Source organism: Typopeltis vanoorti, chromosome 18, assembly GCF_054136105.1.
Source record: "Typopeltis vanoorti isolate ZY-2024b chromosome 18, IOZ_Tvanoo_1.0, whole genome shotgun sequence".
Taxonomy (NCBI): Eukaryota; Metazoa; Arthropoda; class Arachnida; order Uropygi; family Thelyphonidae; genus Typopeltis; species Typopeltis vanoorti.
Window position 1 is genome coordinate 91,791,424 of NC_143566.1, and position 16,777 is coordinate 91,808,200.

General features: G+C 38.5%; 1 protein-coding gene across 1 annotated transcript in view; it reads right to left on the minus strand.

Annotated features, from left to right (window-relative positions):
• kcc (solute carrier family 12 member kcc) overlaps positions 1-16,777 on the minus strand; it is an 831,023-nt gene that overhangs the window by 614,948 nt on the left and 199,298 nt on the right. Inside the window, exon 5 of the mRNA XM_090408412.1 lies at positions 936-990. Within this exon, the coding sequence (XP_090264538.1) occupies positions 936-990 (55 nt within the window). The remainder of the gene's footprint in view (positions 1-935; positions 991-16,777) is intronic.

Consider the following 16,777-nt stretch of genomic DNA (forward strand, 5'->3'; position numbering starts at 1 on the left):
TGGATCATTGTTTCTCTTACTTGCTACATAGGGAAAAAAACTCTTTTGGATTTAATTTGGCTTGCTTAGCTAATTTTCTTTCAAAATCTGCTTTATCCTTCCTTACAATAGTATTATCCTTCTTGCTTGTGCTTTATATTGCTTATGCGCATGCTGATCACCTTTTTGTTTATATTCCTTCCACAATGCTTTTTTTTTGTTTTGTAGCTCCTGCTTTATATTGTTATTCATCCACTTAATCCCTACTCGGTTTATCCTCCTGACCCTGGAAATGCACTCTGATACCGCTTTGCTCAAACAATCCTTGACCACTTCCCATGCACTAATGACATTCATTCCATGTAGTTTCTTATGCCATGGTATTGCTCCAAGTTGCTTCCTAAGTTTGTCATAATCGTCAGCTTTGTACTTCTGCATAAACCCTTTCTCGACTGAAATTTTCACATGTTGAGTAACCTGCCAGGACAACTCCCACTTGGAGAGTGGCAAATGAGTGGAATGGATTGCCAGAGGTGAATGTGAGTGCCCAAACCTATTCACTGTTGGGTCTCCTGCAATGAGTCTTTTGACTCCATGCAGCGCCCATAAAAATAATAATAATAATAATAATAGTAATAAATAAATATTTAAAATTACAATTATTTGGATTTATACTATATTTGTACATATTTCACAAATGAAATGTGCTAATGAAACAAATATACATAAAATGAAATAATTTAATCCTAATTTCAATGGTGGAAACTTGAAAACTAATTTTTTTTTTTTTTTTTTTTTTTAAATCCATCCACCCAATCAAGATGAAAATTTAATGCAATTTTTGTAAATTAAATATGATTTCATAGAAAAGTAAGGTAAAGTAATACAATACTTTTCTAACATACAAATATATTTAAAAAACTGTTATTTGCTCATAAAATTTAATATGATCTTACCTGGCACTATACCATTAGTTGCTATGGCACTAAGAGAAATGCAGGTTGTAAATGTCTAAAAAATATAAATTAAATGTTGTAAATGATGAGAAAAATCTACTCAATCAATTAAATCATCCATAAAATAGCATATTCAAAAATGAGTAAAAGAAAAATAATCTTGATTTAGTCCTTCATCAAGGGTAAGCAAACAATGTTTGCATGTGAAATATCTTCACTACTGTGCTGCTTGTATATAGAAGCTAATGACTTCACATCAGTTGCCATTTTGGATGTGTATTATGCTGTGCATTATGGGAAAAGCTACTACACATGTGTGAGAGTGTAGTGGTGTGAAATGGTTAGCTATATACAATTAGCGTAGTGAAGATGCTTCATGTATAAACATTGCTTGCTTAGACTTGGATAAAGGATTAAACCAAGAAGATAATTTCTTACATCTTTAATTTATATCTGAATATCAATGATTTCATTAATCATAGATATCAGGTTATTTTGTTTTAAATTTCAAGAATGGGGTATTGAGAGCAATGAGATTGATGTTAGCAATTGTGCAGCAGAACAGTGTAAGAGGGAAAACAACAAAGTATGTTGCTAAGGATGATAATTCACAGTTGAGAAGGTCAGCAGTGATAATGAATAAGATTTAAATATATGGCTTGAAAAATTTTAAACTACCTCACCAGTCATATGTTAACCTGGGTATACTCTACAACAATTATCTAATATGCCATAGTCCTGAATGTAGGCAGCTTATAAGCTTTTTTTTTTTTTTTAATGCTATGGCTAATTTTAATGTCACCTAATTTCAAGACTACCAAAGTTGAAGCAGATATGTTTATTACTTATGCATTAATGTGTTTATCAGTCTGTAAAGAAAAAAAAATCATACATTTATAAGCAATAAGGAACCATTTAGTATTATTTTTTTAATTAATAATACCATTTTCCATTTCTGACACCTTTAATGTCTTCAATCGCTTTTATGAAAAAACAAAACACTTGCAGTTTTCAGCTTCTGATTATAATCTCTCGGTGTGTGACCTTGTTCTGCTATCTTTGCTTTGAAGAGAAATTATTATTATTATTATTATTTAGGCCTCCAAGGAGTCAAAAGACTCATTGTGGGAGGTCCTTCCTAAGAAACACAAAGTCTATCAAGATTCATCGTGGGAGGTCCCTCCTAGGAAACACAAATTCTATAATACCACTCCTTAAACTCATTAACCCTCACTCTCACCACTCTATCAGGCAATGCATTCCACAGTTCGACCACCATCCATGCAAAGAAGCCACTCCTCACCCTCTTTCTCACAGTTTCCTTTCGTAACTTCCAGGGATGGCCCCTTGCCAGCACTCCATCCTGCTGATCAACCAAGCGAAAGAACTCCCCAGTGTAAACCTGTAACCACCTCTCAAATAGTTTAAAAGTCTCAATCATATCACCTCTCCTTCTTTATCCACCAAACTCTGCAGTCTACATTCCCTCAGCCAATCCTCATAACTATCATTCCACAGTCCTGAAACCATCTTTGTTATCTGCCTTTGTACCCTTTCCAGCATGATCCCTGGAATTTATCCCCTTCAAATCCCAGGAACCAAATCTGAGAACAATAGTCCAAGGGCGGTCTGATCAGGGTCTTATACAACGGAATGATAACTCTATTATCTCTGCAGGTTAGCGTCCTTATCATTATTGCAGCAATCCTCTGTGCTACCTTCACCACCTATGAAATATATCCCGTGAATTTCAGGTTTCTATCAATCATCAATCCCAGATCATGTCTTCAATTTCCTCCAGTATAGCTCCTCCAATAGAGTATGCAGCGTCCCATCAGTATGTCCCAAACTTCAAGACCTTACATTTTTCTGCATTAAACTGACACCCCCATTCATTTGCCCATCAGTCTAGCTTATTCAAATCCTCTTGCAGGGCTACCACATCTGCACTATTACTAATAACCCTTCCCAGCTTCACATCATCCGCAAACAACTGAATATCTCCCTGCAATCCACTGACAATGTCATTGATATAAAGGTTAAACAATATAGGTCCCAGCTCTGAGCCCTGTGGGACCCCCACTTGTAACCCTCTGCTTCTTTAAGCCCACCATACACAGCTCTCTGATACCTATCAGACAGTCAATCCTGAATCCACTTGACCAACCTGACATCCAAACACAGCTGCAACTTAAATATCAGCTTATCATGTGGCACACTGTCAAATACCTTCGCTAAATCCAAGAAAATGGAAGTATATGCCTTTCCCTCATCTACTTCTCTTGTAACTTCATTATAAAAGGCTAACGTTTACTAAAACAAGAGCACCCCTTCACAAAACCATGTTGGCTCTCACGGATAACATTACCCTCATCTGCCCAATGCTGTATATGGTCCCTAACTAAATTTTCCAAGATCTTAACAACTAATTATGACACACAAACTCGCCTATAATTAGACACTTCCAGTCTGCTACTGCCCTTATGCAATGGTACTATCTTACCTTCCTTCCATTCCTTGGGCACCTTTCCCATAGCCAGACTTTCATTGAAAAGCCAGGTGAAAGGAGCTGTCAGTTCTTTAGCACATTCTCTCAAAACTCTTGGTGAAATACCATCCAGTCCCACAGCTTTATTGACATCCAGAGTACTCAGTATCTGAAACACACTCTCCTCCTGTACCTCTAAACCTCGAACCAGCCCTATCCCTCTAGTATTACAACTGGCTCCTCCATGATAAAATACTCCAATAAAGTGTTCATTGAACAATTCCACTATGTCCTCTGCATCAGTCACTCTATTCCCATTTTTATCCCACAATATCATTCTTCCACAGTCATTTCTCCTACTACTGGCCACATAGCTGAAAAATTCCCTAGGATTTTCTTTGGATATTAGGGCCGATCTCCTCTCATATTCCAGTTTTGCTTTCTAGACACTTTCTAGCCACAATAATAACTCTTCTGGCCTGTGTCTTATATTCTTCATTCATCTTCTCTTCACCTGTCTCCTTATATCTCTTCCATAGCCTCTTTTTTGCATGCAATTCCTGTTTAATATAGTTTGTCATCCACTTTACTCCAAATTGTGTCCTCTTCTTCACTTGTGGTATACAACTTACCATTGCTGATAACAAATATTCTTTCACAATTTCCCACACACTAATGATATCCTGGCCTTCCAATTCCTCCCTCCATGAAACTTCTCCAAGTTGATGTTTAAGACTATTATAATCATCTGCCTTATAATTCCACATATGTTCCCATCTCTTTGATACTCCTGCATGTCTATTCATCTTTCAAGTCAAAACCACATGGTCACTCTCTCCAACTGGTGGGAGGGATGTCATCTCAATGATTATCAACTCTTCTGATGCCATGATCAAATCCAAAACTCTTGAACCTATTGTTCCCTCTATTACATGTTGCCTAAGACATTTGTGCTTCAAAATTCTAGTAATTCCATTCCCTAATTGCTACATGCATCTTCCTCTCCCCAATTTATACTGCTGTAGTTAAAATCTCCCATAACAATCATTCTTCTTGCACTTGCCAAACTTAGCCTTCTAAACATCTCCTGGTCCCCACCCTCTGTGCTCCTTGGTTTGTAGCAACACCCCACTAAATATCCTGTCTTGCCTATCTCTACCTCACACCATACGTTTTAAAAATCATTACTGTCACTGCCTTCCAAAGCCTTCACTCATAGAGGACATAAGTCGTCACTCATCATAAGCAGTACTTCACCACCATGCTTTCCTTTCCTATCCTGCTGAAAAATGCTGTACCCTGCTACTTCTATTCCTGTTATTATATCTTCTTCTGTCAATCACGTCTCAGTGATCTCAATAATCTTTGGCCAGGCTGATGCTATCTGTGCCATTAATTCCTCTCCCTTATTCCGGATACTCCTCGCATTAGTATAAAGCATATAAATGCCACTGTTTCTATACCCAGCATTATCCCCTCTAGACTCCACTAGGCTCAGCGTTACCTGATGTCGTACCCTTTCTCCCAAGTACCCATTCCCACAAGAGGCCACCCTTGCTACCATCCACCTTGGGCATTCTAGTTTCTCTGCATTGACACACCGACTCGTTCAGAACAGCAATCTCTTCGGATGCCTACGTCCTTCCTCATTCAAATGCAAGCGGTCTCTTGCATACAATTCCTCTCTGTCCTCAAATGTCCTCCAAACATCTACATATTCCAATCCTCTCTTCTGACACATTCTAGCTATTATGGTATTCAATATTACTGCTCTTCTGCTCAGCTTGTCACTATCATACATCAGGCAACACGCACACTATCTTTCATCTCTGCATCTTCTTTCGTACAACCTCAATCAAGAATCTCATATCTCTCACTCCCCAATTTACATTACCTCTCAAGTCATTTGTTCCTACCATCACAATCTTCTCATCCACCGTTTCCACCCTCTTAATTGCCATAGCCACACTTTCTATCATTCCTCCAAGCAAACACTCCTCACGCATCCTATCTTGCACACCACGGATCATTGAGTCCCCATACATTACACCTCTTATCATCCTGTTCTTCAATTGCTCCCATGCATCCAGTTGCATAGCAGTGGGGAGGGGGGTTGTCCCAGGTGGCATTTTGAACCTTACCCTATATGTCGTTTTGACTTTTTGATGTATTTTTGGTGTATTGAGAGGGGTGACAAACTCAGGGACTGCCCTGGGTGGAAAAGCTCTACATGCATCCCACACTCTCTCTCTCTCCTCTAACACTTTCTCTCTGTGTTCCCCTACTTACCTGCTTTCCTGACATCACTCTATCCCTGGTTCCAGTGCTCCCTCGCATTCTTCTCATTCCCTCTCTCCTACTGTTTCCATTTTCTCCTCTTCTATCATTCACATAAGTCTCTCTCATTCCCTCTCTTCCACTTATCCTATCATTCCCATACCTTTCTCTCATTCCCTCTCTTCTACTGTTTCTATACTCTCCTCTTCTATCATTCCCAAACCTCTCTCTCTCTCCTACTGCTTCTATACTCTGCTCTTCTATTATTTCCCAAGCCTCTCTCTCATTCCCTCTCTCCTACTGCTTCTATTCTCTCCTACTACAATCATTCCCAAAACTTTCTCTCATTTCTACTCTGATTCGCCTTTCATTCATCTCTTCCATTCTAATCTTTCATACTTCTCATCTCGAAGACATTGCACCTCTTCTTTCAGCTCATCTATCCCTCTCTGCAAATTAGTCACTCTTACTCACCATTCATTTACCCAATCAAAACCATCTCCAAAAACTTCACAGTCATTCAAGCCTTCCACACTCCCAACTCTTATTTTCTCATTTATATTTCACTCATCATTCTCTCCTATCACACTACTCGTCTCCCGACATTCATTTCCCATCCTTGAAGCAACTAAGTCAGTTATTGAAATATTTAATTTATTGATTTCCTCCCACTGCCTGCATTTTGCGCATATACGCACTCCCCTCTTCTCTCATCCACCACATATCCAACTCCTGGGAAGCATACATGCTGCAAACACTGCATGCCACAAAGTCCTTTATTATGTTACTTGTAATAGAGTTCTTAAATGGCGGTGGACTTGGTGACATGCCATTTGTGATTACAGCTGCGTCCGCACATCATTCCTTACTGCCAAGTAACTACTAAACTAATTGCTAAAAATATATATATGAATACTGTATCATAGATATGTATATAAATAAACGCTAAACATAAACATATATGTAAGTATAGTTGAATATAGATATATTCAACTATACTAGATAGCAAAAACTTATCTTCTCTTCCACAGCAAATGCTGCCGACTATGACCTTGCCTTCTCGGTAACCCAAAAATAACACAATACATAACAATGAAACTCCAAAAGCAGAACCACTAAAGAACACTTGTGTTACTGAGAAAACCATGTAGAACAATTCACAAAAGAATTCAAATTCATGAAATTTTTTTTCACGAGTGGCAACATAATCTGCAGTTGCAGCCTCACCAGTTATGTTGAGATTGTGGAACACCTAGTGACTCTTATAGCAGTTGAACCACCCACAACTTCCAGCAAAAGGCATTGGCTGTTTTTCATCTTTTATCAGATCTTCATACAGATCTTTTGCATTCTCTTGTATGACTGCCTCAGACAAAGGCATATTCTGTTGGTTCTGATGCTTGATCTATATAGCCAGCATCCTTTCTATTTTCTCAACTGCATGACATCAAGATTTCATTACTATGGCCACAATGAGATTTGGGACATATTGTCCCAAATCTCATTGTGGCCATAGTAATGAAATCAAAAATTCAAAAATGAATGAGCACACTAGTGAATTGTATCAGTCCTTATCACTTGTAGAATAACTCAACCTATGGCCCTTTTGAATGCCATGTTCATCTCTATGAAACTGAATCAGAACTTTAACTTCACTGCTAAAGAATTTGATTCCCTAGGCCTTTTCTTCACTAGATCTTAATTCACATTCTTCTTTTCACTTTGTTTCTTTTTTTTTTTTTTTTTTTTTTTGCCAGACATCTTGCTCTAAGGACATAGATGCTTTTTTTTACAGATACAGACAATACTGCATAGATCGAAAAGGCAATAGACACACAAAATGAGCAGATGGGGGGGTAGGAAATAAGGCACGTATGTAGAAGCTTGCACACCTTGGAAAGGAAACAGTGATGGTCCTTATGTACCATGATAATGAATCCACATATATGTAAAAATACAGATAACAAAACCACATATAAGATGAGGTACCTGTATAACCACATTAGTGCATTTATGAATTCTAACAGGCTCTGAAACATTGTCATATAAACAGTGATGTCAAATGACATTGCAGAACTCAGAAGCAATCGAAAAACATTTAGGTTAGAATCAATATAATGTAACATTTTGGGAAAATAAATATTCTTTTTTTTTTCTTTTCACCTTTCAAAATTTTAATATCTGCTTTTATGATCACATTCCATATTCCATCACTGGGTAAGAAATAAACTAATTACTGCTGTCTGGTACATATTTATTTTACTTTGCTGTGTTGGAATTAACTGGTTACCTCATAGTATGATGAGCACTCTCTAAAGATAAAATGATACATGTGTATCCAGTCCTTCTGTTAGTCACATTGCATTATAACAAAATTAATGATAATCAGTATAACAGATATTTGTAATGACCAGCATTCCCCAACATATGTGATAAATAAGACAAACATAAAAATATATTTACAACATAAAACATGAAAAAACTTAGCATTACATAAATAAAACCAACAATTAAACTGAAACTTCTCTTCTGATTTTTTTTTTCTAGCAAACTTACTAGTCATGAATGTAGCAGATAGGTGAATTTTTCAAGCTTTGTTTATAATAATGTGTGTGTCCCTTCTACACACAAGAGGCTGGAAGGCCTGGAGAAAATAAATGCCACGTAGGCTGAGATTAGTTGATATTCCTCTTAAAGAGTTAAAGATTGCAGTCTCGGGGGAAGGGAGTACTTCATGAAGAACATTTCATTCGGAGAACTCAGGTAGGTGAAATGAAAGATGACCGAGAGCAGCTGGTTTGGTGAGCCAGAAGTTCAATGGTAAAAGGATTATAGCTGGCTCTTGCTCGTGTTGCTGAAGGTTTAGCAAAAATGGGAGGGATAGAATAAATGCAAACCCCCATTCTGAAGCAGCAATCCATTGTGAAGTAGCATACATAGTCTACTACTTCAGCTGAGCAATGTCCATGGAAATATCTGTACAAGAGATACAATATGGAAACTGACCATCTGTGAGGAAGTGTAGAACACTGGTTATGAAGATTATAGGATTACACTGGCGAACAAAAAAAAATTTTTTTCTGCTGATTATGATCTGACACTTGTTTTTTACTAATTTGGGTGTGCTGATTTCAAATATCAAACCCATTTTTCTCTATCACGTGAGGTTTTTCCTCTATGGCATTTTCTTTTTGCTAATTTGTAAGTTTTTGATAGTTTTAAGGAGCAGTACTATTTAGAGGATCAAAAAAAAATCGATTTTTTAATATTATTTTCTAAAAGTATGTACTTTTAAAAATCTGTTCCTAACTTTTTATCAAGACATTCAAAAAATTCCCGAAGATATAGCCTATTATTCAAAGCAGTCAGAATCAGAGCACTCACCACTCTCGCTTGTTAGTAAACGAATAAATGCGTAAGAACCTGCAACGGCACGTACTGGCGCTTTGAATGCGAGAGAGGCCGATAACCGACCTAATACATTTAAGGGATGAAAAGTAGGCGATGACAACTGCATAAAACAAATGAATGCTATATGCGTCATAGCAGACAAAGAACGATCGAAATCAGTCAATCGTTAATCGACCGGGAAAGTATGATGAGCGCTTATAACGTTTTAATAAAGTGTATGGTTTTTTTTTGTCTTGTTAATTGCATGTTAGTCGGCAGTGAAGAAAATACATCATGTCTACTACTCGAAAATGTGTCAATAGTGTAGATTAATTCTGCTACATTTGTGGCAGCTTTACTGTTCCCAGTCAAAGGACAAATATCACTGATTTCGTTAAGAAAATGTACTTTGCATACTTTGATATAAAACTTGCAGATCAGGACAATTCATGGGCTCCAAATAAAGTGTGTAAGTCATGTGTAGTCATACAACAGTGGAGCAAGGGAAAACGCCAAAAATTAGCTTTTGGCATTCCAATGATTTGGCGTGAACTGAAAAATCACGTAGATGATTGCTATTTTTGTTTAGTTCAGACTTCTGGTTATAATAAGAAGAATAAGAAAAAAATTGTGTATCCAAATCTCAACTCAGCAATTCGGCCAGTTGCTCATTCCAATGAAATAGCCGTGCCAATTTATAAAGGACTTCCTTTACTTGAGAACAAGCATGATCGGGATATGCCAGATGTTCTTGAGGAGCAAGACCCGGATGTTGATTTAGACAATGAAAATTTAATTTCTAGTTCTGGACTGCAACGTTTTACTCGAGCGGAATTGAATGACTTAGTAAGAGATTTGGGCCTATCAAAGGGATCATCGGAATTGTTAGCTTCAAGATTAAATGAAAAAAACTTACTGGAGCAAGATATGAAGATAACTTTTTATCGTAGCAGGGAAAGTAATCTTGTACAATATTTTAAATTGGTTTGTTTACTGTAACAATGTGTCAGGTTTACTAATTGAAATGAGTGTTGTACAATATCATCCAAATGAGTGGCGTTTATTTATTGACAGTTCAAGCAGAAGTCTCAAGTGTGTCTTACTACACAATGGGAATGTATATGGCTCAATTCCTATTGACTATTCAGTCCACTTAAAGGAAACATATGAGGACATTAAAAAGGTTCTGAAGTTATTAAAATATACAGACCATAACTGTATCATCTGTGTGGATCTTAAAATGGTGAACTTTTTACTTGGCTTTCAAAGAGGATATACAAAATTTCTGTGTTTTCTATGCTTCTGGGATAGTCGAGCTAGAAACCAACACTGGAGTCAGAAACATTGGCTTCTTAGAATATCCTTAAATGTTGGAGAACAGAATGTTATAAATCAACCTTTAATCGACAGAGAAAAAATCATTTTTCCACCTCTACACATCAAACTAGGTCTTATGAAGCAGTATGGTAAAGCTTTAGATTTACAAGGTGACTGTTTCCAATACATATGTGAAAAATTTCCACGACTTAGTTATGAAAAAATTAAAGTCAGTGTATTTGAAGGACCGCAAATTAGAACTTTAATGAGAGACCCGACCCAAATTTCATCAACTCTATGAACGAAATTGAGAAAGAGGCCTGGACTTCATTTACGATGGTTGTGAATAATTTTCTTGGAAACAAAAAAGCGTGCAATTACAAAGATCTGGTGGAAACAATGCTTGAAAATTTCCAGCGGCTAGGTTGCAACATGAGCATAAAGCTTCATTTCTTATACTGTCATCTTGATAGATTTCCCGAGAATTTAGGTGCTGTAAGCGATGAACAAGGCAAAAGATTTCATCAAGACTTAAAAACTATGGAAGATGGGATTCTCACATGATGGCGACTACTGTTGGAGTATTCAAAGGGATTGCCAAAACAGAACACACAGCAGAAATTGCTACAAACAAAAATTTATTCCCTGAAACTCATGTGTAAGTAAAATTGTTATTTTTTTATAAATATTCTTGTAATTTTTAATGAATATTGTTAAGTAGTTATGTATTATCTAATTATCGGCCTCTCTCGCATTCAAAGTGCCAGTACGTGCCATTGCAGGTTCTTATGCATTTATTCGTTTACTAACAAGTGAGAGCAGTGAGTGCTCCGATTCAGATCTGCGCATCGCTTTGAATAATAGGCTATATCTTCGGGAATTTTTCGAATTTCTTGATAAAAAGTTAGGAACAGATTTTTAAAAGTACATACTTTTAGAAAATAATATTAAAAAATCGATGCTTTTGATCCTTTAAATAGTACTGCCTCCTTAAAACTATCAAAAACTTACAAATTAGCAAAAAGAAAATGCCATAGAGGAAAAACCTGACGTGATAGAGAAAAATGGGTTTGATATTTGAAATCGGTGCACCCAAATTAGTAAAAAACAAGTCTCATATAAAAGTCAGCAAAAATTGTGTTGGACTGTGTTATCAGTATATAATTTGCAGTCTGGGGGAAAGGAGATAAAGGAATGATATGACTGAGAAATGTTTAAACAGTTGAGTGTTATTTACTGGATTGATGGCAGGGATATTTCGCATACAGTAGAATGAGGGGAAAGAAACAAGGACAAGAGGCCATTCATGGAAGTTGCAAAAGAAAGTAGTGGGTAAGAGAGTAAAAAGTATGTTTTTTTGCATGGAAAGTGGTAAGACCATAGTGGTAGGAAAGTGGTAAGAGCATTGCCTGAGAGGACGGTGAGAGTGCAGATAGTGATGAACTTAAAGAGTGATAGGATAAACTTTCTGTGGTCTAAAATAGATAGACATCTCACAATGAGTTTTGTGACTCCATGGAGGTCAGAATAATAATAACAATTTTATTTCAGGTCAAAACAAATAACTTAAGATTTAGCTAAATCCTATACCCTTCTTTTTGTCCATAAAATTGGGCATGGGTTATTATTATACAGGCACATGCAACTGCATACAGTCCCAATGCTAATCAGCATTGACATGGTACCCTTCATAAAGAACATTTCATTCAGAGAACTCAGGTAGGTGAAATGAAAGATGACTGAGAGCAGCTGATTTGGTGAGCCAGAAGTTCCATGAGGAACTTAAGTGTAGAGGATAGGAGAGGGTAGCATAATTTTGAGTGAGCAGGAGGTATTTGAGGAAATAAATAAAGGTTTCTCTGAATACGAGTGTACTTCAGTGGTTGTTTTTTGGAAGTTAGTTGCTGTCGCGATATAATATATTTTGGTACCGTCGGAATCGAACGCGTAACGGTGGAAGACAAAACGAAGCTAAGTTACTGTATTTAGTTATATTTCATTTTATTTAATTATATTTAGTACTTAAATGTTCTGATGTTTGTACTTTTTTTCCTCTTATTTATTAACTGAATAATTATTAAAGATTACGCTACTCGGCAGTAAGGAATGATGGTGGATTCAGCAGCAGTCGCAAGTGGCGTAACGCCAAGTCCTCCGCCATTTAAGAACTCAATTATTAGCAATATCATAAGGGACTTTGTGGCATGCAGTACTTGCGGCATGTATGCGTCTCGTGAATTACATATGTGGCTTGTTAAAGAGAGTGGAGAGCGTATGTGCACAAAATGCAGGCAGTTGGAGGAAATAAGTACATTAGATATATCGATATCCGACTTTGTTGCTCCAGGAACGGGGAATGAATGTAGGAAGACAAGTAGTATGATAGCAGAGAATGAGAAAATAATAGTTGATAGTGTGGAAGGTGTGAGTGACTGTGGAAGTTTAGGAGATGGTTTTGTTTGGGAGAGTGAATTTAGATAAAGAGTGACTGACCTGCAGAGGGAGATAGATGAGTTGAAAGAGGAGGTGGAATGTCTTGTGAATGAGAGCAGAAGTATGAAAGATAAGATTAGGAGAATGGAAGAGATAAATGCAAGGCGAATCAGAGTAGGAGAGAGAGAGAATTTAGGGAGTATGAGTGAGAGGTATGGGGGTGCTAGAAGAGGAGAGAATGGAAACAGTAGAAGAGAGGGAATGAGAGAGAGGTATGGGAATGCTAGCAGACAAGAGGATGGAAACAATAGTAGGAGAGACAGAATGAGAGAGGGATATGGAAGTGCTAGAAGTGGAGAAAATGGAAACAGTAGGAGAGAGGGAATGAGAGAGATGTATGGGAGTGCTAGAAGAGGAGAGAATGGAAACAGTAGAAGAGAGAGGTATGGGAATGAAAGAAGAGGAGAGAATGGAAACAATAGGAGCGAGGGAATGGTAAGAGGTATAATGTATGGCGACTCAATGATCCGTGGTGTTCAAGATAGGATGCGTGAGGAGTGTTTGCCAGGAGGAACAATAGAAAGGGTGGCTATGGCAATTAAGAGAGGTGAAAGGGTGGATGAGATGATTGTGATGGTAGGAACGAATGACTTGAGTGGTAATGTAAGTCGGGCAGCGAGAGATATGAGATTTTTGCTTGAGACTGTACGGAAGAAGACAGAGGAAAAATAGTGTGCGTGTTGCCTAGGTATGATAATGATGAGCTGAGCAGAAGAGCGGTGATATTGAATGACATAATAGCGAGAATGTGTGACAAGAGAGGACTGGTATATGTGGATGCCTGGAGTGTGTTTGAGGAAAGAGAGGAGTTGTATGCGAGAGACCGTTTACATTTGAATGAGGAATGACGTAGGCATCTGGAGAGATTGCTGTTCTGAACGAGTCAGAACAGATGTTTAGACAGTTTGTCCCAGGGAGGATGATAGCAGGGGTCGCCTCTTGTGGGAATGGATACTTGGGAGAAGGGAGACAATGTCAGGTAACACTGAGCCCAGTGGAGTCCAGAAGAGATAATGCTGGGTACGTGATATTGAATGGCATAATAGCGAGAATGTGTGACGAGAGGACTGGTATATGTGGATGCCTGGAGTGTGTTTAAGGAAAGAGAGGAGTTGTATGCGAGAGACTGTTTACATTTGAATGAGGAAGGACGTAGGCATCTGGAGAGATTGCTGTTCTGAACGAGTCAGTGTGTCCCAGGGAGGATGATAGCAGGGGTGGCCTCTTGTGGGAATGGATACTTGGGAGAAGGGAGACAATGTCAGGTAACACTGAGCCCAGTGGAGTCCAGAAGAGATAATGCTGGGTATAGAAACAATGGCATTTATATGCTGTATACTAATGCCAGGAGTATCCGGAATAAGGGAGAGGAATTGGTGGCGCAGATAGCATCAGCCTGGCCAAAAATTATTGCAATCACTGAGACGTGGTTGACAGAAGGGGATATAACAACAGGAATAGAAGTCGCTGGGTATAGCATTTTTCGTCAGGATAGGAGGGGAAAGCGTGGTGGTGGGGTACTGCTTATGATAAGTGATGACCTACGTCCTCTAAGAGTGGAGAATTTGGAAGGAAGCGAGACAAATGATTTTGAGAGCGTATGGTGTGAGGTAGAGGTAGGCAAGACAGGATATTTAGTGGGGTGTTGCTACAGACCCAGGAGCACAGAGGATGGGGACCAGGAGATGTTTAGACAGCTAAGTTTGGCAAGTGCAAGAAGAATGATTGTTATTGGAGATTTTAACTTCAGTAGTATAAATTGGAGAGAGGAAGATGCATGTAGCAATAGGGGAATGGAATTTCTAGAATTCTTGAGGGACAAATGTCTTAGGCAACATGTAACAGAGGGAAGAAGAGGTTCAAAAATTTTGGATTTGATTATAGCATCAGAGGAGTTGATAATAACTGAGTTGACGTCTCTCCCACCAGTTGGAGAGAGTGACCATATGGTGTTGACTTGGAAAATGAATAGACATGCAGGAGTATCAAAGAGACGGGAACTTATGTGGAATTATAAGGCAGGTGATTATAATAGTCTTAGACGTCAACTTCGGGAAGTTTCATGGAGGGAGGAATTGGAAGGCCGGGATATCACCAGTGCGTGGGAAATTGTGAAAGAATATTTGTTATCAGCAATGGTAAGTTGTATACCACGAGTGAAGAAGAGGACGCAATTTGGAGTAAAGTGGATGACAAACAATATTAAACAGGAATTGCATGCGAAAAAGAGGCTATGGAAGAGATATAAGGAGATAGGTGAAGAGATGCATGAGTAATATAAGACACAGGCCAGAAGAGTGACTAGTGTGGTAAGGAAAGCGAAACTGGAATATGAGAGGAGATTGGCTCTAAGATCCAAAGAAAATCCTAGGGAAGTTTTTAGCTATGTGGCCAGTAGGAGGAGAAATGACTGTGGAAGAATGATATTGTGGGATAAAAATGGGAATAGAGTGACTGATGCAGAGGACATAGTGGAATTGTTCAATGAACACTTCACTGGAGTATTTCATCCTAGAGGAGTCAGTTTTAATGCCAGAGGGATAGGACTGGTACGAGGTCTGGAGGTACAGGAGGAGAGTGTGTTTCAGATACTGAGTACTCTGGATGTCAGTAAAGCTGTGGGACTGGATGGTATTTCGCCATGAGTTTTGTGAGAATGTGCTAGGGAATTGACAGTACCTTTAACGTGGCTTTTCAATGAAAGTCTGGCTTTGGCAAAGGTGCCCAGGGAATGGAAGGAAGGTAAGATAGTGCCATTGCATAAGGGTGGTAACAGACTGGAAGTGTCTAATTATAGGCCAGTCTGTGTGTCATCAGTAGTTGTTAAGATCTTGGAGAAAGTAGTGAGGGACCGTGTACAGCATTGGGCAGATGAGGGTAATGTTATCTGTGAGAATCAACATGGATTTGTGAAAGGACGCTCTTGTTTTAGCAATATGCTAGCCTTTTATAATAAAGTTACAAGAACATTAGATGAGGGAAAGGCATATACTGCAATTTTCTTAGATTTGCGAAGGCATTTGACAGGGTGCCACATGATAAGCTGATATTTAAGTTGCAGCACATGGGTCTGGATGTCAGATTGGTCAACTGGATTCAGGATTGGCTGTCTGATAGGTATCAGAGAGTTGTGTATGGTGAAGCAGTTTCCAGGAGGCAGAGGGTTACAAGTGGGGTCCCACAGGGCTCAGTACTAGGACCTATATTGTTTAACCTTTATATCAATGACATAGCCAGTGGATTGCAGGGGGATATTCAGTTGTTTGCAGATGATGCAAAGCTGGGAAGGATTATTAGTAATAGTGCAGATGTGGTAGCCCTGCAAGAGGATTTAAATAACCTAGATAGATGGGAAAATGAATGGGGATGTCAGTTTAATGCAGCAAAATGTAAGGTCTTGAAGTTTGGGAAACATCGATGGGATGCTGCATACTCTATGGGAGGAGTTATACTGGAGGAAGTAGGGGGAGACAAGAGATCTGGGGTTGATGATTGATAGAAACCTGAAGTTTAGGGGACATATTGCAAAGGTGGTGAAGGTAACACAGAGGATTGCTGCTATTATGAGAAGGACACTGACCTGCAGAGATAAAAGGGTTATCATTCCGTTGTATAAGTCTCTGATCAGACCACACTTGGACTATTGTTCTCAGATTTGAAGGGGATAAATTAACTGTGGAAAGGATACAAAGACAGATGACAAAGATGGTTTCAGGACTGTACAAGGATAGTTATGAGGATCGGCTGAGAGAATGTGGACTGCAGAGTTTGGTGGATAGAAGAAGGAGAGGTGATATGATTGAGACTTTTAAACTGTTGAGAGGTGGTTACAGGGTTGACACCGGGGAGTTCTTTCGCTTGGTTGATCAGCGGAAAG